A 24,319-nucleotide genomic window follows, 5' to 3' on the forward strand; every position below is an offset into this window, starting at 1 on the left:
TAATTTTACATTATAAAATACAAAAGAACAAGTTTTGATCAAATTTTCAGCATTTTGCTTTGTGAATTTTACTCTATTTAGCCTATATACCATCCCTTTAATCATTAATTTAACATTAAGAGCAAGAATAGACTCTCTTCTTTGATTCGAGACCTAAATTGTTCATGGATTAGGGAGTAAAAACAACCGATGAATACTGGCTGAGGCATGTCAGAAATGATTTGCGCAGAAACTCACACGTGTGTGAACTTACAACCTCTCCCATTTAGGCCCAAATTGAGTCAAACATGTCAAATGGCGGTTAACTCAGCCCATCGGCTAAGTTGATCACCCTTTGACAATAATTATTGAGGCCTAAGAGATTACTGAAAGAATCTTAACAAAGAATACACAAGATAATGGCAAATCGTCGCATTATACGCTTTACCTCGACCCGTTTTTCTGCACAATATTTTTGACATTGAATTTTCACACTCTTCCATAGATCATCTATACATGATCTATGCTTGGAGTATTCATATCTATTTGGTACCAAAATAAAGAGGAAAAAATGAATTTTATGATTATCTCTGCTGAGAAATATAACTTGGAATATTTTTTGTGGGACGCTCTGAACGCCGGACGGATATGATATCCGCTGATCCTGATCCCCTCCCCCGGGGCGTATCCAGTTTTGCCTACACAGTAAAAAAATCATACAACGCTGTTAACTATATGAACCTTACAGTAATTGTTTAAAAAGTTTAAACAACTGTTTAAATCTTAAGCAACAAAATTTAATTTTCAATATCTAATCTTCAATAAATTAAACATGATTGTTTAAACGGTTAAACAAATACTGTAAGGTTCATATAGTAAACAGCGTTGTATAAAATCTTAAACAGCGTTTTTACTGTGTATGGGGAGAGTGGTATATTTTCATCCCCTATTTCCCGATTGATTGCATGCTCGAGGAATAAAAATGGGCGGGGCTGAAGAACACTCCCCCCTTTTTTTATAGTCATTATCCCTAGTTTTCTGAATGAATCAAGCAGCAAATCTGACAAATTGAACCTCGAATGTTAGACAACGGTGTTGTCCAAAAAGGACTGTTGGGCTATTTGGAATGTATTGAGGATTGAGGGGAGGGGGGGGGGGGCATGCCGACCGCCCCATCCCCCGCCCTTGTGATCTCGCCGTTCATACTCGATGTTGTACTAAAACATCACGTTTTCAAGTCAATATACACCAAATATATTTCCGTGCACTTCGAGGCAATATTGTTCCATGTAGTGACAATGACATACATGCTTCTTTTTCATGACTAAAAGTGATTGTCCCCTTTAAAAGCCTGAATATAACATATTTCCAGTTAGTGCCTACGAACGCAATAATGGATTGGTGAGATATGTCTGCTCTTCATGAATCCCTAAATTTCTCCTTTTCTGGTCTGAATACGTAATACTCAACTCGCGCGCTTCGCGCTCGCATCATTTAGTCACTGAAATACTTATGGTCTTAGTGAATTCCTGCAAACAAGCCTTAGAATGCCCCTCTTCGGGTCTGAATTCCAAAAATTTTCAGCTCCCATTTCGCGCTCGCAATATTTGATTAGTGAGATACGTTTCATGTTCATGATTATACAATGAGTGCAAAAGGTGCTTCATGACTGTGTTTAGGTGTAATTCTAAAAAGATCAGCAAGCGCTTGACGCACGCATTAGATGACTGGTTAGATAAATTATGTATGCTCCTTATTAACTCATAAAATATAGTCCTTAAAATGTCCCTCTTTGGGGTCAATATGTACAAACATTTCAGCTCGCGCTTCGCGCTCGCATTTTGTTCAGTGAGACAGGTACGCATTATGATTACAAACATTTGCTTATAATGCCCCTTTTTGGACGGAATGTCAAAGATTTTCAGACGGGACGGGACAAAACATAGTTGACATGCACAGTTATTTAGATAATTCAAATATATATATTGCAAAAAAATATTTATTTTTCTATAATATTTTACTACTGAGAGTAGTATTCTTTAAGTTTACCTACTTATGTACTACGCAATGCCTAAAAATAGTATAAAAAATCGTAAATCAATCATTTCTTAGCTAAATAAGCAATTGCTTAAGAGTATGAATTTTCTACTTAGTCTGGAAATTATATTACAGCCAAGGAATTAGTATATACTTTAAACTATAGGATACATCATAACAAAGAACACACAACAAACTTGATGTTGTGTTTATAGTCTTGATAATAGTAGCAGATCTGCTACAGTATACACTCTCAGCAGATTGTAAAAATTTTTAGAGATGGATAGCATTGACTAAAAATGTATAGTCAGTCATAACAAGGTAATCGCTCACCTTTGTGTTACAGGACTATGATCATGCCTCCCAAGATTATCAATGAAATCTGAGCATCACGTTTAGGCAAGCTTTCAGAATATCATTCGTTCAAATTGAAAACACATTAGTTATAATGGCTTAGCCTGCATGGGTACGATTTTCGGAAAGGGGTGCTAGTTTTGAAAAAAAAATGGCAAGCATGATCTAAAATGTCCAAAATAAAGGTGACTTAGGTTGGAACTAAATTGACGAGCAAAAAAAAAGGCATGGTTACAAAACAAATATGTGACATTTTAGCATACCAACCTGATTTTCAAGGGGTGTTGCCGATATGGTGTTTAATATATACCCAGGACCCTCTGAAAACATATATGTGGGTGCTTCAAGACCCCCAGCACCCCTGCTTCCCTGGGCCATGATGAACTTTATATTTTTACCAAGACAAAAAAAAAATAGGTAAGTAAATAAGAAACGAAGAAATGTCACAAGAGCTGGGTTCTCAGAACATTCAGCTCTGTTATTAATCTTGGCCAAAGGCACTTCTCTCTGGACAAAAGCAGTTTCGTCAAGCTTTCTTTTCAGAAATAAAATGTAAATAAAATCCGAGGAAGGAGGTGCACTGGCGTATAGATATATAGGGGGTGGCTTGGGCCGGGGCGCCCACGCCTCCTCAAACATTTTCACGACCAAGAAAAAAAAATGCGAAAAAGAATAGAAAGCAAAGGGAAATGGAAAATATACAATTTCCTTAATATTATGTCAAACTCTATCGCTCGCTCGCGACATTTTAGAATTTGGCCCAATAGGCTACGCCTCATCAAAAATGTTGGCTCATATACGTCACTGAGGTGGTGGTGTTTTTTATCTGGTAAAAATGGTAATGGTGGAGAAAAGGAGAATGATGATCAAGCAAAGGAGGAAGAGATGAAAAGGAGAAGAAGATAATGAAAAAGAAGAGAAAATTACATTATTAAGAAAAAAAAAGAAGTAAAAAGAAGAAACAGATAAACATTAAAAAGTAAGAAGGAAAAAGAAATAAAAAACACAATTTGAAAGCTTGAGCATTTAACTGACACATTCATCTACAGGCCGAAAAATATCACTGTAGTACTGCTAATCTACATAAATATTATTTGTCAAAAGTGTCTGCCTGTCTTCTATATCATCAGGAATCCTAGATGCTACATGTCTTTTCATTGCAGCTTTCACCGCAGTCCCCATTGTTTTGTCTATATGGTAACTGTGCAGGAGTTGTAATGAAGAGTCACTCCCAGGATTCCTACAGTCCCCATTGTTTTGTCTATGGTAACTGTGCAGGAGTTGTAATGATCGAAGAGTCACTTCCTGGATTCCTGCAGTCCTCACGGTTTTGTCTATGGTTACTTTGGGGGTAATTTGCCATATAAAGAGCCACTTCCAGGGTTCCTGCAAGAAAGGCACAGCTCTTTTGACAAGATTCCCAGGCAAAAGCGATCTAAGCAATCTAATTACTTTACAGATATATTAATACCCCAATTATTATTGTCGGATTCCTGCTTAACCGTACATAGCCTAGTTCTAGACGATATCAACTGAATTAATTCCAACCACGTAGCCAATTTTAAAGGGATGGTCCGGGCTGAAAGTATTCATAGCTTAAAAAATAAGAGTATAATTCGCTGAGCAAAGTGCCGAAAATTTAATAAAAATCGGATAACAGATAACAGTTATTGAATTTTAAAGTTTAGAAATATTTTGTGAAAACAGTCGTCATGAATATTTATTAGGTGGGCTGATAATGTCACATCCCCATTTGTTTTTTTTTGTATTTTATTATATGAAATTAGGTTTATTCAATTTTTTTTCCTTTCAGGAACTAGAAAAATTGGATTGACAAGTAGTGCATTAGATATTTATTGCTGCAACTTATTTCATTATAAGGGATAAATATTATTCACACAAGTATGAAATAATGAAAAAATATGATTTTATGTAATAACATAAGAAAACGGAAAGTGGGGATGTTACATCATCAGCCCATCTAATGAATATTCATGACGACTGTTTTTACAAAATATTACTAAAGTTTAAACGTCAATAACTTTATTATTTGTTATCCGATTTTGATTAAATTTTCGGCATATTGCTCAGTGAATTCTACTCCTTGTATTATGATATAAATATTTCCAGCCCGGACCATCCCTTTAATTTTGGAGGGGGCGGTAAGTAGGCCTACGTGCATGCGAAGTGTGCTAGTTACGGTGCTATAACACTTTCAGAGCGCGCGAAAGCAAGATAGAAGGATTTTTCCTTTCCCATGCTCGCGAATAATAATAATGATAATAATAATACTATTAATTAATAATAATATTATTATTACAATAATAATAACAATATGAATAATGATAGTCAATATGGCCTCTAACACTAGTACTACAATCGCCTTTAGCTGTTAAAACTTAAGCTAAGAAAAGAGAATTGCATAACCTGGAACGTATTTGTTAATGATCTATTTGTTTACAAGGAAAAGGTATTTATAACTTTATAGCTTCATAACTTTAAACATATAAGCTGTCTGACTTTCTCCTTCTTTCTCTCCCTTTTCTCCCTCATTTTATACCAAGATGTTATTTCCCCTTCTTTAAAAATAATCACTTTATTTTGGAAAAGAATTAAAATTTAAAAGCGTAATGTACAATGTTTAGAACCACAGTCGTCCATTAAAGAGATGCCGGGTAGATCCTGATTCAGAACCCAAATAGAACTTGATGTATAGTATAACAGTAGGGGAAGGCGGGGTAAGTTGAGCATAGGGGCAAGTTGGGCCACCAGCCCCAGGCCAATAATGAATGAGTCAGACATTGTGGTGGTGTCATGTATTGATGACCCATAGCATAACCCCTAACCCCACCACATTGTTTTCAACTTTGAAACAAAAAGTAGTTTTTTAGAGGGAAAAATATGAATTTCAGCCAAAAAAGTAAAAAAGAGTGTGAAATAGATAAGTGCTTTATAAACACACACGTCTTTAAATATAATAAAGACATGATAACAACATTATTAGTCCAGGTATGGATCTTCATTCTTGTCATAGTCTTTTATATGATGGATGCATAATAAATGTGTGGATACAAAATTATCGCACTAAGTTCGGACTGGGGTAAGTTGAGCCAAACAGCATGGGGCAAGTTGAGCCATGGTAATTCCTATGGTAATGTATCTTAAAAAACAAACAAACTGTAAAAATCGATTGAAATGCTGGCTGAAAGGGGCAAATTTACATGACTGCTCTTTTCCTTTAAAGGATGTTAGTATTTATAGAGAATTAGCAAGTGAAAAGACTTTAAACAAAAAATTGACATGCTGGTTCTCCCCTCATACATTTTGTACATAGTTTTTGTGGCTCAACTTACCCAAGAAGGTGGCTCAAACTTACCCCATATATGGGGCAAGTTGAGCCATTTGACATTGTTTTTTTCAAAGGTCACGATGACTTTCAGTGTGGGAATAGAAAGTTATATATAGGTGGAAAATATTTCAGAAGAATTAAATTCAAGGCAAGGTACTTATTTCGACAAGATTATTAATCATATCAATTCTAACATGCAAAAAGCAAAAACCGTCACAACTTACCCCGCCTTCCCCTATTGTAACCCACAAAAAGGTCCAAACGTTCCCGGCCCAAATAAAGCAACTGGAAAATATAATGTAAATGAGCCAAGCATGCCATTGTCATGGTTTATTATAATGGGGCTATAAAACTGAATAAATGTGGATCTGTCAAGTGCATATATAAAAAAAAAATGTGTTACGATATCATGTGTTACAAAATGCCCCCTCATTGGCGTGTTACAATTATCCCGTGGGGCATTATTGTAAACTTGACCTCTTGTTTTAAAATGAAAATACTACAGTGGATTCACCTGGATGGGGTAGGCCTATGGGTTAGGGCGGTCCGCGGAGTTATTTGGTTAACTTAATTTGCCCACTGCCTGGCAGTAGAGCTCATCCATAAAATCTGACAGTAGTATTTTTGTGTGACTTTATTATTGTTATCATTGTAATTGACTTGTTTGATATTCTGCCAAATAAAATAATAATAATAATAATAGTTTCAGATTGTTTGTTTAACTTAATCCAAACCTATTCATATATGTCAAGCCAATATATTTCGTTTTATTTGGGTTTGAGAAGGTATTTAGCTTTGATAAAGTTGATAAGTCAATTTTGTTACAATTGTCCCCGGTCTCCACCTACTCAGTTGGGGGAGTGGACCACCACACCGGGGTCCCCCCCCTTACGTCAGTGGTAGGAATTAGCTCTAGTATAGATAATTTCATCTGCCTCCGTGCATTGCAGAATAAAGGGCCCATGATGATGGCCTGTTCTGAGCAATTTTGAGACTATTCTGAGCAAGCCTATTAAATTCGCACAATTTTTTTTGATAAAAAGTTACACCATGGTTTTGAAGAAATGTGCGTTATGTAAAGCTTAAACTTATTACATCGCATCTCGAAATTCATTAAAGTAATAACGGGTACACAAACTTTACTCGTTCATTCATTGTGTTCGTGATTTTACGGAATGTGCTTTCAAAACAAATATTTGACACAGTCTGAAAAGAAAGCCATATGTGTCAACAAACAGTACCGGTACCGTACGCTGCGCTGTTCCTGGATTTACAGAGAGAGCTGATGACACTCATTTTTTCTTACAAAATTTTTCCTACTGAGCGGTACAAATCGAGTATGATATTAATCATGTTGAACAGACGTTCTACTAAATTGTTGCCCTTGCTTACCATTTTATCTTGCCTTTCGATTTTGAACACGTCAAGTGCAAGTTATGGTCGCAAACAAAATCCTGCGGCAAGCGTCACTGGCCAAGACCGCGGCCCCGGCTCGCTCCCGGCCGGTGCTGACACGGACACGGAACCGGCTTTCGGAATGGGACTAGATCAGGAGGAAACTCTCTTTCAGAACTTTATTCAGAAATTCAACAAGACCTACACAAGAGGCTCGAACGAATATTCCAAGCGTCTACAAATATTCAAGGTAAGCATAAAAACGTTCACACAAACTAGTCTAGATAGACAGCTGGTAAGCGGGAGCCCGAGATCGTATGTGCAATTTGGCATACTCATCTGACAAGTGTGGTGAAGTATGGTCAAAATAATTCTCCGAATAAATAGTTAAAACAGAAATCAAGCACTTACCACGATTATATGGATAATGGTCTAACGAGTGGCAGTTTTTCTGACATCTGGGCACAGACTGGAACCTTAAAAAACGAAAAGTTCTCTCCTTCTACCCCCGTCTCGATTGGCCATTTTTGTTATGAATTTTATAACTGTATCTAAATTCTTTGAATGCGCAATCCTTATGATTAATTTACTAATGGGCACCAATGAATGAAATACCTTCAAAAACATAATTAATGATTATTATTGGTGATGATAACACTCATTTTCAATTAATTTAAAAAGATGACTGATAAAAAAATGAAAATAATATACGTGCCTGGAAAGAAACCAGCAGTACAAGCTTTGACGAACGTCAATAATACGTATACGGTATACCAAAGTCTATACAATGAAAAGATTGGACACTTCACGGACTTTGCGTAATGCCTTGCGTCGATATGCGTGTAAAATAGTGTAGGTCCCTATTCTTTCCCTTGTCGTGTCTTTGATATGAATATAAATCGCGCGCCCTCTTCAGGAGAAAATTGATATCAACGCTGACTGATTTCTATCTCTGTGAAATCTTCACTAAAGATCAAGAAAATTTACATATTTGTAGAAAGAAACGTCAAGGAGAAGTCACGGAAGGATCTAAATGATTCGGTAAGTGTCATAGCAGGATGTGGAATACCAATTCATACATGATGTTTTATGTGGGCAAAAACCCACTGTATTTTGGAAGTGTAGTGTGTGTCGCGTGCGTATGACTGATAATCCTTCACACGCGAGATGATATGAACCCATGGGTGGTACTTAGTGTGAGTGGGGAGCTCCCTGGGTTAGACAGCTGGCAGCCGTCTGTTTTGAAATTCGAGGAGTTTTTTACTTTTAAATTTCCCCTCGTAGTCCACATGCAGACAGCTCGCTATCGTGCAGTCACCATTATTAGGGGGTTAACAATGCAAAATCCCCCCGACGGGGCTCATCGACTTTTGTCTTTATTTTCATAGTCTAAAAAGAACTGTATAGTGAGTAATTGTATTACCGACCAGCCTTGTATCACCGAATGCGCACATCGTACGCGTCAGAAAATAATCTCATACGCTCAAAACATTGCAACATCCTTTCAAAGGGAACTTGAATAGAAAAATGATGAAAAATAGTCAAAAAACATTTTTCAAAGTCTTAATATTCTAAAAATAATAAAATATGGTCAAAATAGATCATAAGTGATTTTTTTGTTTTATCAACTTTTCCCATAGAAAACACATGTTCGGTAATACAATACCTTTTTCAAGTTACCAAAATATTTCACATGCGAAGAGGGGTCTGATTGGAAGCTTATATTGTAAAAAGGAAAAATGATTTCGGCAAAATTTGTATATATAAATTATATCTTGTAGGTAATTGTGAATTTATGGTGAAAGTTTTGTGAAATTTATAAAAATAATTTGTTTGATATGATTAAAAATTCATAAAAAGTGTTCGGTAATACGATCCACTACCATACCTAAATAAAGATTAGTATTCCGTTTCGGCCTGAAATGCACCAAAACGGGGAAAATAAAAGTCTTAAAATGGGGAAAAACAGTGACTTACCTCGGCTGTCGCGCAATTTCACTTCCCCGTTTTATCGGAACTTAATACATAAACATATGTCCATTGAGTCCCTGGTACAGATCGAGATACAACCTCGGTCTCTGTATTTGGTGGGCGGAGCCAATGTAACGGAGTTCAGCGGAACAACCAACATAACAGAGACCGAAGCTTTTGGACCAAGACAACTAAAGCATTTCCCTATCTGATCATGCTGATCCCCGCGTTGCCCATTTTCATGAAGACAATTTTATCTTCCTAGCGCGGCAAAGTGCCCAGGCGGGGGGGGGGGGACACTTCCATTGACAGGTGGATACCATGCGCGACCATGGGGTCTCGAAAAGAACCCTAAACAAGTATTTTCCATATTCTGAAAATGCACCCCTGAACAAGTATTGAATGAGTGCCCTTTATTGGAAACAAATGATACCCTATACCACTCATCCTATGAACGAGGTTATAATATAATGCCCTATTCCCTGAATTGAACCCCTAAACTAAACAAGTACAGCGATATTTAAAAAGTTATATGTCACGGACGTCGGTTTTACCTTCACCTACACCAATTGTACGGCCCAACCTCCCACACTTCGCGCAAATCTGACTCTAATTAAACACTAAGTACTAAACATTTTAGTCTTTTTAGTACCCTCGCAAATTTGACCCTAAACCCATAGCTTTCCTCGCAAAATAGACATCCTTTTTCATCATTGTAGTGTTTTTGACACCCTTATTACGTTACGTATATAATGTGCCCTATCTTGAAAAAGACATACTTTTTTCATGTACGTGGGGTTTTTTTTAGTATCCACTGGTATCCACTCGTCAATGTAAGTGCCCCCCCCCTGGGCTTCCAAGTCTGAGACATCATTTCAGTCTTCATCGTTACTTGGGACTTTTATTATGGAACGATAACTTTTTGTAAAATCATATATTTCAGTAAATAGAGATCAAATAATTCTTTATGTATTACAGTTTGTATAATTGATGTATGATGCTTGCAAACAGGCTAGGCGAATAAGGTTAAAAGAGAAGATAGATTCACAAAAATAAATAATAAATTGAAATTTCCATTATTTTCCTTATCTAGTCTTTGTAACTTATTATTGGTTCACTGTTTAATTTACCTCATTTTCTTCCAATGATGCTGTTTATATTTCAGGAAAGCTTACTGAAGCATGAACTGTTAAATGCCTTCGCAACTCATAGGGATCATGCAACATATGGAATCACCAAATTTTCAGATCTAACTGTTGAGGAGTTTAAATCTGAGTACCTTGGAGCCATTAGAACACCAGACCAAAATCTAAGCATTCCTCGGCCATTCCAAAGACCTTTCAAGAGTGTTCCATCTGTTTATGACCTGTGAGTGCATACATACCGTACGTAGTCTGGGGTCTACATTACATGAGTTTATTAACATAGACCCATGTTACACCAGATTTCCTAGGTACATGTAGTCTCTGGGTGTCCCTAGACCAGTCTCAGGCAGGTTTCTAATCCAGTATAAATGCATAAACCTACCCAAGATCCCTTCTGAGCAAACCTATCTTGGACCGCCTCGCATGATGTGACTGGTTGAGACAGGTTCGCTTGATGCGCTACACGTGGAACGATTATCCAAACAACAAACACAGCACGCACTTGGCGCCCTGCCAAACCTATCGTGGATAGCTTTGGTAATTTGGTGTAAAAGCACAGAAAGCTGTCTCAGGCGCACCTAGACTTGTTATAATTCCAGTGTAATAGGGGGTCAAAAATTTAGGTCAACTTTTGAAAACCACTCAGGTAGGAAATCCAGTGTAACAGGTCTTAGACGGTAGATGTCTACATTGAAAATCATTTGTTTCTTACTCAGAATTCAACACTGTGATATTGACGTGAAGAACGGCAAAATATTTTTGTCTCACCTGCGAAGCAAAGTGAGACTATAGGCGCCGCTTTTCCGACGGCGGCGGCGTCAACATCAAATCTTAACCTGAGGTTAAGTTTTTGAAATGACGTCATAACTTAGAAAGTATATGGACCAAGTTAATAAAACTTGGCCATAAGGTTAATCAAGTATTACTGAACATCCTATTAGAGTTTCATGTCACATGACCAAGGTCAAAGGTCATTTAGGGTCAATGAACTTAGACCATGTTGGAGGAATCAACATCGAAATCTTAACCTGAGGTTAAGTTTTTGAAATGTCATCATAACTTAGAAAATATATGGACCTAGTTCATGAAACTTGGACATAAGGTTAATCAAGTATCACTGAACATCCTGCATGAGTTTCACGTCACATGACCAAGGTCAAAGGTCATTTAGGGTCAATGAACTTTGGCCGAATTGGGGATATCTGTTGAATTCCCATCATAACTTTGAAAGTTTATTGGTCTAGTTCATTAAACTTGGACATTAGAGTAATCAAGTATCACTGAACATCCTGTGCGCGTTTCAGGTCACATACCAAGGTCAAAGGTCAATGAACTTTGGCCGAATTGGGTATATCTGTTGAATTACCATCCTAACTTTGAAAGTTTATGGATCTGATTCATGAAACTTGTACATAGAGTAATCAAGTATCACTGAACATCCTGTTCGAGTTTCAGGTCACATGATCAAGGTCAAAGGTCATGTAAGGTCAATGAACTTAGACCATGTTGGAGGAATCAACATCGAAATCTTAACCTGAGGTTAAGTTTTTGAAATGTCATCATAACTTAGAAAATATATGGGGGCAATTCCACAGGTTGGTGGACATGAGCTTAAAAATTCAAATTCAATATTTTCTTGAATTTTTGAATACTTTAAGTCCTTCATACATGATAGTTTCAGGAACAAGAAATAAAAAGTTTATTTTCATATGTATACTTTGGAAAAAAATGGTCAAAAGTTGTGCTTCCATTGTGTACCAAAATACAAGAAAAATAGTGAAAAATGAAATATGCCTTATTACCATTTTGTTGTTGCAACAACATACCACTTTATATATTTCTGAAGTTTAGAAGAGTCAAATTACTTAAAATACACAACCGCTTTTCAAGTAAATTTGTAGTACTCATTCAAAAATAATTATTGCATTCTGTTCAGGTGATGTAACGTGAGTAACCGAAAAAACTGACTTTGTTTTCTGAGAGAAAAATTCTTCACAGTTAATTGGTGGGATTTTAAATTCTCTTCCTTCAAACAATCTTTGACACAGTGATGACTATCAAAATCATTAAAAAGTACAATTTTTTTATAAAATTGATGAAGAAAAACTGTAACGTGAGTAACCATCATGTAATGTGAGTAACCAGTAAAAATTATTCAGTTCGGTAACATTTTCTGTGGGATGTCAAGTTTTAAGTCTCATGGTTAGTTGTGAAGTTATTTTTGATTAATTAAAAGCAAAATGAGGGTACATCTCTTTGATGCGACTCTTTGTTCATCAAAATATCAGTGGTCATACAATCACACACAAAAATTGAATATTAGTAGAAGTATTCACAATGCGAGAGTGCATTAGTACATGTAAGGCTTGGTTTTGATTAACCAAACTTTAAAGAGTGTTGAACAACACATTGAATGCCCTTACCTGTAACCCTATCTAGGCCGGGGTATTTTGGGAGTTGATATGGCCGGGGGGGGGGGTGGGGGGAGGTGGGGGGGGGGCTCCCAGGCCCCCCTTGAGATCTCGGCCATTGGCCGCACGATCACGCCGAAAATTTGCATGCAGGTTGTCTTGGACATAATCTACAATACTATACAGTAATTTATTTCATGCAAATTGGTATTAAGCGATTATGCTAATTTATGCATAATTAGTAAGCGAAATCATACTTTTCCCTCCTACTCCCTAATAAAGCTCCAATTGTTCCAATTTTTGGTATAAAATCTCTTTTAGATGTTCCTAGCAATGAATTTTACACACATTATTGAATTTTTAATGACATGTGTGTTGTTAACCATACATGGACAAAATGTAACGTGAGTAACCGTAACGTGAGTAACCATATTATCTGCACCCCAAGTAAAAACCATGTGTTCTTTATTTTTTTAATTATATACAAAGTTTGTCTCCCTAATAAACTTCTTTGAAATGGATATAATCAACTTTCATAAAAGCCTTGTATGAGGAGACTTTTCACTTATGTTGACTTTTCATTTTATGCATGTCCAAATCATGTGAGTAACCGACACATTCCAAAGATTTGCCAGGAGCATAAAAAAATTTCCCAAGTTTTGTTTTTATACGAAGGATAGTCAGACTGTGTACTTTGTTGTGATAAGGAGATGTTTAGTTCCTATCAATAGTAATGGAGTTACAGCTCCAAGTATGAGTCAAGGTGTCTCCAAATGTAACGTGAGTAACCGTGGAATAGCCCTTGGACCTAGTTCATGAAACTTGGACATAATAGTAATCAAGCATCACTGAACATTTTGTGCAAGTTTCAGGTCTCATGATTAAGGTCAAAGGTCATTTAGGGTCAATGAACTTTGGCCGAATCAGGGGTATCTGTTGAATTACCATCATAACTTTGAAAGTTTATTGGTCTAGTTCATTAAACTTGGACATTAGAGTAATCAAGTATCACTGAACATCCTGTGCGCGTTTCAGGTCACATACCAAGGTCAAAGGTCAATGAACTTTGGCCGAATTGGGTATATCTGTTGAATTACCATCCTAACTTTGAAAGTTTATGGATCTGATTCATGAAACTTGTACATAAAGTAATCAAGTATCACTGAACATCCTGTTCGAGTTTCAGGTCACATGATCAAGGTCAAAGGTCATGTAAGGTCAATGAACTTTGGCCATGTTGGGGTTTTTTGTTGAATAACCATGATATCTCTGTAAGTTTATTGGTCTAGTTCATAAAAAGTGGACATAAGAGTAGCCATGTATCACTGAACATCTTGTGCGAGTTAGAGTAGTATTCAAAGTCAGCACTGCTGCTATATTGAACCGCGTGATGCAGGTGAGACGGCCAGATGCATTCCACTTGTTGTTTAACAAATTTTCGACATTACTCCTATTTGTTTAAGATCAGTATGCTCGATCTGTAATGAAAATCATAAGATCAGTATGCTCGATCTGTATGAAAATCATAAATCATAAGTCAGAAAAAATTGGAACCAGCGGGATTCGAACCTGCCATCTACTGCTTTCCGGGCAGCGACTCAACCACCAGGCTATTCTGGTTCACGGTTAAGCCACGATGAACTGGAATTCAAATACCCTCGATCCTCTTCTTTCTGACTCATTACCAAATATTTGTTAAAGAATTATTCTTCAGAAAATATGGTATACATTGCTTTACCTGTGATATGATTTGATATATTGAGAGTTTCTTACGTATTTGCAGAAAGGTTGCATAAATACCTAGTTATAGGGTACACTATCAACCAACGCTGCTATCATTTGATTAAACCATTTTCTGTTGAGTGATTGGTTGAATACACAACTAACACAATACATTTGCCAGCTAAATTAGTAATTCATGGCTATATTGAAAATAATTGTTTTGCTCCCAATTTCTCAATGTAATTTGTGATTTTTTTTAAATGAAACAGAAGATCCATTAAGCCATCAGTTGTCACACCAGTGAGGAATCAGAAGTCGGTAAGTTCTTCATATGAGAATAACACCCTCAGATTTTTTTTGAATAGTAAAAACATTCCATAAAGCTGTAAGGGACCTTATGAATGACTGGTAATCCTGTCTTTGAATTTGAAGCTCACTGGAGAGAGAATTTGCAGTATATCATTTATCACAAGAAAGAATCATCAGCCATTCATATAGTCGCTCGTAACTTACTAACAGCTTTATGAATCACCCACTTGTATATTTAAAGGACAAGTCCAACCCAACAAAAAGATCATTCGAAAAAAGGGGAAAAAATCCAAGAAGCAAAACACTGAAAATTTCATCAAATTCGGATGTAAAATAAGAAAGTTAGGACATTTTAAAGTTTCACTTAATTTCACAAAACAGTTATATGCACATCCTGGTCGGTATGCATATTGGCAGACTGATAACGTCACCCACTCACTATTTCTTTTGTATTTTATTATTTGAAATATGAAATATTCTAATTTTCTCCTCCTTGTCATGTGAAACAAAGTTTTATTTCTCCCTGAACATGTGGAATTACCATGATATTAACAGTTAAGTTAAGTTGGTCCTTATTGTTAAATTTGTGAAAATTGAAATATTGCATTATTCAATCAATAAAAAAGTAACATAAAACAAAATAGTGAGTGATGTACATCATCCACTCTCTCATTTGCATATTACCGAGTTGTGCATTTAACTGTTTTGCGAAAAATGAGCGAAACTGAAAAATGTCAGAACTTACTGATTTTACATCCGATTTTGATGAAATTTGCAGCGTTTTGTTTGTTTGATTTTTCTCTATCGATTCAAATCAACAATTTTCTGGGGTGGACGTGATCTTTAATTAGAAATAGATGCAAATTAAATCTGAAGCTTTCAAATAAATTCAATATTTAAATATTTTTGATCTGTAATAAACAACGTGAAATCAATTCATTAATCATTCCACAGATTATTAAGATCAGTTTCATCTTTTAGTGAATAATCCTGTGGTATTGTGTTTTTTATAGAAACCTGCTTTTGATCAGGAATTCATTCAAGTGTAATTTGTAGGGGTAACAAACTAACAATGTTAAATCAATTTTCATATATTTTTTCTCTCTGATCTTTCCCTTTCTTTTCAAAACATAAATCCTGCTGTATCCCAGTGTGGAGCATGTTGGTAAGTTTTGCATCTACCAAGGATGATTTTTTTCCCACTTTTTGAAATCATTTTAACCCTATCTAGGCCTCAACGAATCGTGCAATATTTGCGCCATGCGAAATTTTTAAACCGTGCCGCTCGCTCATTTTTTACTTTCAAGTCTTGCACAACTTTTGCGTCACCCGGGTACGTAGTTCAGAAATAACGCAACATTATGTAAGTGCATGTCAGACCAAAAACGTGATTTCGTGTACAAAGTCAATGCAAATTGTGTTTTCAGCCAAAATTCATAAATGCATGATTATTTTTAGTTTTGCTGGTTTAAATTTATTTATTTTATGCTTTTTATGATCACAGAAGAGTCCCCAACAAATTTCATTGAAAAAAACAATGAAAAATAAAAGGTAGAAATACATAAGAAATTGCAAAATACAATATAATATATAATGTAAGAAATGATTTGATATTGCAAATTTTTATTTAGGGAGTTAGAGGAAAAAGTATGATTTCGCATACTAATTACGCATAAATTAGCATAATCACTTAATAGCAATTTGCATGAAATAAATTACTATACAGTTTTTGTCTCACCTGCGAAGCAGAGTGAGACTATAGGCGCCGCTTTTCCGACGGCGGCGGCGGCGTCAACATCAAATCTTAACCTGAGGTTAAGTTTTTGAAATGACATCATAACTTAGAAAGTATATGGACCTAGTTCATGAAACTTGGCCATAAGGTTAATCAAGTATTACTGAACATCCTATTAAAGTTTCATGTCACATGACCAAGGTCAAAGGTCATTTAGGGTCAATGAACTTAGACCATGTTGGAGGAATCAACATCGAAATCTTAACCTGAGGTTAAGTTTTTGAAATGTCATCATAACTTGGAAAATATATGGACCTAGTTCATGAAACTTGGACATAAGGTTAATCAAGTATCACTGAATATCCTGCATGAGTTTCACGTCACATGACCAAGGTCAAAGGTCATTTAGGGTCAATGAACTTTGGCCGAATTGGGGATATCTGTTGAATTCCCATCATAACTTTGAAAGTTTATGGATATGATTCATGAAACTTGGACATAATAGTAATCAAGCATCACTGAATATTTTGTGCAAGTTTCAGGTCTCATGATTAAGGTCAAAGGTCATTTAGGGTCAATGAACTTTGGCCGAATCGGGGGTATCTGTTGAATTACCATCATAACTTTGAAAGTTTATTAGTCTAGTTCATTAAACTTGGACATATGAGTAATCAAATATCACTGAACATCCTGTGCGCGTTTCAGGTCACATGACCAAGGTCAAAGGTCAATGAACTTTGGCCGAATTGGGTTTATCTGTTGAATTACCATCAAAACTATGAAAGTTAATGGATTTTATTCATGAAACTTGTACATAAGAGTAATCAAGTATCACTGAACATCCTGTGCGAGTTTCAGGTCACATGATCAAGGTCAAAGGTCATGTATGGTCAATGAACTTTGGCCATGTTGGGGTTTTTTGTTGAATAACCATCATATCTCTCTAAGTTTATTGGTCTCGTTCATAAAAAGTGGACATAAGAGTAACCATGTATCACTGAACATCTTGTGCGAGTTAGAGTAGTATTCAAAGTCAGCACTGCTGCTATATTGAACCGCGTGATGCAGGTGAGACGGCCAGAGGCATTCCACTTGTGTAGATTATGTTCCAGGCAACCAGCATGTTAATTTTCGTCGCAATCACGCGGTCGATGGCCGAGATCTTAAGGCCCCCCCCCAGCCATATGAACTCCCAACATACCCCAGCCTAGATAGGGTTAAAAGACAAATGCCTTTTGATATTGGAGCATTTTGGGGATGTGGACTGTGAAGGAGGGGTATTTTGCATTTTTTCATGAACTTAGTAAACTACATGACTATTAGGGTCTCCAGCATCCAATACAAGGGATTGAGCTACAATTTGAATATTACTTTGAAATATCTCCAAAAAAAATCTTTTTCATTACTGTCTGCAATAAGGAATAAAAAAATGGAATGTTGAATATTATCTCAACAAGGATTGTTACAGTCTAACTTAATCCCAGATGTTGAAGATAAGCTTCATCAGAGTCATTCAGATGACTGTTACCGGTAATTATTATGGTTGACTATCATCATAAAGAAAGAATTCAAAGCACATTGTGACACTACAGGGCATATTTTGTTTGCTTATTTTCAATAACAAATATTTTGTACTTATATAATTTCTATATGTATATTGGGGATAGTCCAAAAATACATTAATTTATACACTTGTATTGTTTTATGAGAAGTGCATATTTCACAATAAGTGGGGCATCATCTTCATCATCATCAAGAAGGGAATAAGAAAAGTTTTGACCTAAACCCAATGTTCAAAACAGGATATTGATTCTCAAATATTTATCGCAGAACATTTATTTGCATACATATACATGTATTTTTAGGGCTTTCAGTGTTGTGGAGACAATGGAAACTCAGATTGCTTTGAAATATAAACATCTAACTGAGCTAAGTGTTCAAGAGCTGGTGGATTGTGGGACGGCTGCCGGAGACGGTGGTTGCCGTGGCGGCGTACCATGCAAGACACTCCATTGGCTGAATCAAACCAAAACATCACTTGTTCCTGAGTCTACTTACCCATATAAAGCTAAGAAAGGAGACTGTAGGATTATCAAAAAGTGAGTGTGGACTATTCCAGATTTTTTTTGATAGAGTTGGGGGATAGGAGTCCAGGGAAGGGGGGGGGGTGTCTTATACTTTATGTCCTCTTGGGAGAGTTGTCAGGTGAAAATCACACCAGTGGAACTAGAACCATCTTATTCAATAGAGATAAACTTGTTTTCATGTACTTTCCCTAGGATGTTGTTATCCGACCCAGTCCTTCCCCAGTGTGCCTCAACATTCATGGGAAAGGTTTTATTTTTTAGGCTTTTCCCACAGTAAAATGGGAAAAATCCCAGATTTTGGCAAATTACTTTCATACTTGGTCCGAGTATACATACTAAAGGTCAAACAGGGAATAAACTTATTAATGAGGATGAGCTGATAAGACTTTTGAGTCACAAAGGCTATTATAAGCTTAGAAGTCAGGAGTTCTACATGTATATTTAATGTGGCATTGGCAGAGACATGAGTTTTGACAGTGTGCCGTCAAGAATCCCCTAGTTCTTTTTTTTTAACAAAGGAAAATTAGGAAATATTTAATAAAAATTGATTTTTAAAATATCTATTTCAAGAATATTGCAAAGGAAATCAAAATTGTTTTAAATTTCAAGTATGCAATATATGCACTTTGTAGATATATTTGTAATGTTTAATAAAGCAATGACCCAACATTAAAAGCTTCCAAACTTGAAAAAGCATACAAATATTTCAAATTCAATAATTCAGTGTTTCATTTTTTTCTTATTCTATTTCATTTAAGCTTTTTTTTTAAATCTGTAAAGTAAGAGACTTTGATTAATCCAAGGCTACAAATATCCTAACGTGCTACAAATCTACACATACATGTACTTGTAGCTTAGCAGGGATATTTGTACCCTTGGAAAATGTAAATTAAGGTTAACTGTGAAGTTAAATTTTATTTCATATTCCTCCAGCTCAACCCTAAATGCTGTGGTGTCAGACTTTTCTTGTGGAAAGTGAGTATATACATTGAATGTATTCAACTTTATGGGTTTATTTCCAATGTTCTCATTTTTGGTCATTGTTCAAGTAGGGGTATGATGGGTGACCATAATTTGTGCACATTTCAAAAATCATCATGAAGTTGATTTTCAATCAAAAATTTCTCACAGCTCACACAAAATTAATCAAAAATCATAAATACCAAACGGAAAGCAAGATCCCAAAGTCAAATTCGCTTGACGGAATAGTAAAGTAGGTCACAGGTTTTATTGGTATTCCATGACGATCGACTAGTGCGCGCTTGCCTGAAAAAGTGTCATAAAAAAGTGTGACCTTAATTTGCGCACGATCGTTTTGCAAGGCTTTAGAAAAGAAATCAAGCAGACAAAGGTAAGATAATTATCTCAGATGGAGGTTAAAATGCCATAAATTCGGTTGGTATCACATTTTACTTACTTATTTGGAGACCTCAGCTTGCAAACTGGTGATTTCTTGGTGCTTGTCGAGAAGGTCGGATTTTCTCGGAGCGGACACAAAAGGTAACAAAATTTGCCGATGTTTTGCCAATATTTTCATTAATAGAAACGTTACCTTCAAGAAAACTACTGTACTGGGTAATAATAAGTCGCTCTTTCTGTTGGTAATATCAGTTTTTCAAAATATTAATTAAATATTGAGGTATTTGACTGTGCACAAAATTAGGTAACGCGCGAATTAAGGTCACACTACCATATTGTATTTTCAGATGTTTGATGGATATTGCTATGAATCACCAGGGATGCCCATATTATGGAATAAACTGCCTGTATCACTAAGATCTGCTGACAAATTTAAATGTTTAAATCTCTGCTTTAAACACATTTATTTTTCATTGAAACTTTTTCTCATATGATTTGTTGGTGTAACTTGTGATTTAAATATTCATGTTTAGTTCTTTTCTTTTTGTGAGTATGACATGCTTTTGTAAGTTGATTTTGTGTTAGAGTTTAGCCTAGGCCTGGTGTTTTTAGAGCCATTGTGAGTTATGAGCCTGCTGGATTGCCTTCTGGGCAAGTTCTGCGGGTGAACAGGGCATTAAGATCAGGCACCAGTCCCTGTAGATACATTTTAAGTGCTGTTCAATGTAATTTCATTATTATTAGTTGTTCATTGTAAAGCATTTTGATCATATGTTTGGTAGAGTGCTATTTAAGTACCTTTTATGTACATGTATGTATGTGTCAGTAACATCACTTGTGCGATAGGTGGCACGTTTTATGCTTATCATCAGTACAGCATCCATGGTGAAGCCTTATGTCTCACAATGTACCATGTTGACGTCTTATAACCAGTGACTGTTGTCACAGTTGGTAGAGCAACCGTCTCACAACCAGAAGGTTGGGAGTTCAAACCCTGGTCTCGTCAGACCAAAAATAGAGTTTCTGCTACCCTGTTTGGTGTACAAAGATTAAAGCTATAAAGCTATATCGATCTGGCCCTGCAAAGTGGCTGCCAGGCCCACGATTAATTAGGCAAAAAGAATTTTTGGAGTGTATTCCTATTTCAGATTTCCTTTCAAATGAAATGTCATCATAGCTTAGAAAGTATATGGACCTAGTTCGTGAAACTTGGACATCAGGGTAATCAAGTATGAGTTTCAGGTCACAGGACCATGGTCAAAGGTCATTAAGGTTCAACAAACTCAGACCATTTTGGGGAATCAATATCAAAATCCTAACCAAAGTTAAGTTTTTGAAATGTCGTCATAACATAGAAAGTATATGGACCTAGTACATGAAAACTTAGACATAAAGGGAATAGCGTATCACTTAAGATCCTGCCTGAGTTTAAAGTGCATGACCAAGGTCAAAGTTCATTTAGGGTCAACAAACTTTGATAATGTCGGGGGTATTTGTGGAATTGTCATAACTTTAAAAGTTTATTGATCTAGTTCATGAAACTTAGACATAAAAGTAATTATGTATCTTTGGATTTCTTGTGTGCATTTCAAACCACATGACCATGATCAAATGTCATTTAAGGTCATTGAGCTTTGGCCGTGTCAGGGGTATTTGTTGATTTGTTGAATTGGCATCGTATCTTAGAAAGTTTATGGATCTACACATGTAAGTCATAGAACATCTTCAAGAGTTATCAAGTATGTTTTGTACACATTTAAGGTAACATGATTATGGTCAAAGCTCATGTTGGGTCAATGGACATAGTATTTTATCATCATATGAGTGTTTTCTTTTGTGAATAATTACATATGTCTTCAATAGCTGTTTAAAAAGTCAGCACTGTTGCTATATTGAATCGTGTAATGCAGGCGAGACTGCGAGAGGCGTTCCACTTGTTATTATTATTATTATTGTTGTTATTATAATTATAATTAATAGTATTATTATAATCATTATTATTATTATTGTCATTCTTATTATTATCATTATTATTATTGTAATTATTAATATGATTATTATAATTACCAGTTGTTATTGTTTTTGTTTTCTATTATTTCATGCTATTCAGTTATACAATCAATGAAGAGGTAATGCCTAGTATGGTGTACAACCATGGTCCTCTAAGTATCTCAGTGGATGCAGAAGCTTGGCAGTACTATCTTGGTGGTATCATCCAGTATCACTGTACACCATCATACCTCAACCATGCTGTTCAGATTGTTGGCTATGATATGTCAGGTATGTCAAATAAAACCAACAGGACAAAATTACTCTTTGGTCATTTGAATAACTGCTAAAGCAGTTCCATGACATTTGCTCTGACAACAATTTCTCCGTTTTAAATTCCACACATCTTCAACCCTTGGTTTAACACTATACCCTACCCTAAATGGCTAAACCTAACATAGAACCCAATTGTAACCCTAACCCCGATCTCAGATGATTAAATCCAGAGCAATTTTCGCAGGAGCGAATTTTGTGTCACCGTTAAAGCAAAAACAAACCAGTAGCCACCTCAAGTACACAAATACTGGTATCTAGCCAGGATCTTAATCTGTAATGCATCGTTCTCAGAAGTGTACCGTAGTCTTGTAATATATAGGACCACTTAACCCTATCTAGGCGGGGGGGGGGGGCTCAGAGGCCCCCCCATGATTGATGCAATATTATCGCAGCGCAAATTTTTTCGACCGCGCTGCTTCCTGACTTTACTTTTAATTCTTGCGCATCTTTGGAGACGAAACGAGCAAGGCCCGGTTACGCGGTTCCCAAATTACCTGACATTGAAAAAAAATGAAAACAAAAAGGTAAAAAAAACAAGGAAATACATAAGAAATTGCAAAAGCAGTATAATACATTAAAAAATTGAAGTGATATCGCAATTTTTTCATATTTATTTGCTAAAAAGAACACCACAAAGAGTTCCTACACTAAAAATTAGAACATTTGGAGCTTTATTTAGGGAATCAGAGGAAAAAGTATGATTTTGCGTACTATTTATGCATAAATTAACAAACAATAGCAATTTGCATGAAAAAAAATTTGAGACAGAATTTTGTAGATTATGTCCAAGGTAACTTTCGTGCCAATTTTTGACGCAATCGCGCAATTGATGGCTGAGATCTCAAGGGGGGGGGCTCCCAGCCCCCTCCCCCCGCCATATGATCTCCCAAAATACCCCGGCCTAGATAGGGTTAATTTGGAACACACTAATTCACTGCTCATTATGTTACTACCACTATATCTCTGGTGACAAGAAGCAAATGAATAAGTAAGTACTTTTCCTGTACAGAAATGTTAGTTTCTCTATACAACTGAAATAATTTATTCTCTAAATTATTAATGGTTATCTGTAAGGTACATTTTTAAGACTAGCTACTTATGCACACATTCAATGACAGACCACACACAGTTTGCCCCCCTCCCCCCTTTAAAAGGGGAGTGTCCGTCAAAACTTTTGTCTGATAAGCTCTCAGATTTGACGACTTTCCCTGATTTTGATTGGCTTAGAATCGCTGTTATTATATCAATTTTTGGATAAAATGTTTGATTAAAGTCCTTTGTGCTGAACAAGTGCTATGAAATTGATTAATTTCTATTGAGATGTAGATTAGCTCATTCAATCCAATACAATATCTTTAGCTATTTCATGATACCTTGTATGCTTTCATGTCTGTAAGACTTTCTTATGAAGAAAAATTATTCTTTACAGCTTTTCATCTTTATCAATTTTTTTTACAGGGGACATACCATTCTACATCGTACGGAATTCATGGGGAGCGGATTGGGGTATTGACGGTTATCTAAAGATAAAAATTGGCAACAATGTTTGTGGTGTCGCCAGTGCTGTTCAGACGATTTCTGTGTAGATTGGTAAATGACTCACACATGTTGTCTTTTTTTCTCCATTGTCAATTTGAGGAATATGATAAATTTGAGGCCAAAAGTTTACATACACCCATGGAAGTCAGTAAAATTTGTTTGCTTGCCAAACATCTAAAAATCTGCTATATCTTCAGAAATATAAATACTAACATGACTAATTTGGTATCAAAATGAAATAGCATATTAAAGCTCTAAGACTTTCACATAATTGGGATTAAAGTATATTTCAGGTGGAATTTTCTTTCAAGAAAAAAAGTAATATTGTGCCTAATGTATTCCATTGTTTGTCATTGTATTTTCAAACATTGTTTCATAGAAATATAGAAAAGTCAAATCTATGATTTATATTACACTTTCTATCATGATAAGTCGCCACTGAACAAAAAATTGTAATCTGAAATGTTTGTGTAGAGAAGTAACTAGCAAAAATATGGAATGTTTTTGTCAATGTTTTTTTTTTTAATTTGTCTGAAATATTTAGATTTGGGGAAAAATGACACCTAAATATTTTCAGCTCCTGGTAACAAAGCAGTTTGATG

The 24,319-nt window shown here is 35.8% G+C and overlaps 1 protein-coding gene across 1 annotated transcript; it reads left to right on the plus strand.

Annotated features, from left to right (window-relative positions):
- The first annotated feature begins 6,999 nt into the window (after window positions 1–6,999).
- LOC121417118 (cathepsin O-like) lies at window positions 7,000–24,230 on the plus strand. The gene is made up of 8 exons (XM_041610738.1): window positions 7,000–7,364; window positions 10,251–10,453; window positions 14,633–14,681; window positions 15,824–15,837; window positions 18,273–18,506; window positions 19,428–19,469; window positions 21,964–22,133; window positions 23,637–24,230. Exons 1-8 carry the CDS (start codon window positions 7,005–7,007, stop codon window positions 23,762–23,764), a joined length of 1,200 nt encoding a protein of 399 aa, XP_041466672.1. The 5' UTR covers window positions 7,000–7,004; the 3' UTR covers window positions 23,765–24,230.
- The last annotated feature ends 89 nt before the right edge of the window (window positions 24,231–24,319 follow it).

Source organism: Lytechinus variegatus, chromosome 1, assembly GCF_018143015.1.
Source record: "Lytechinus variegatus isolate NC3 chromosome 1, Lvar_3.0, whole genome shotgun sequence".
In the NCBI taxonomy this organism is placed as follows: Eukaryota; Metazoa; Echinodermata; class Echinoidea; order Temnopleuroida; family Toxopneustidae; genus Lytechinus; species Lytechinus variegatus.

Excerpts from the sequence above, each read along its gene's own strand:
- LOC121417118 (XM_041610738.1), top strand. The coding sequence starts at position 7,005 with ATGACACTCATTTTTTCTTACAAAATTTTTCCTACTGAGCGGTACAAA. Across the intron at positions 18,507-19,427 it reads GACTGTAGGATTATCAAAAA|CTCAACCCTAAATGCTGTGG; the intron begins GTGAGTGTGGAC and ends ATATTCCTCCAG. Across the intron at positions 22,134-23,636 it reads TGTTGGCTATGATATGTCAG|GGGACATACCATTCTACATC; the intron begins GTATGTCAAATA and ends TTTTTTTTACAG.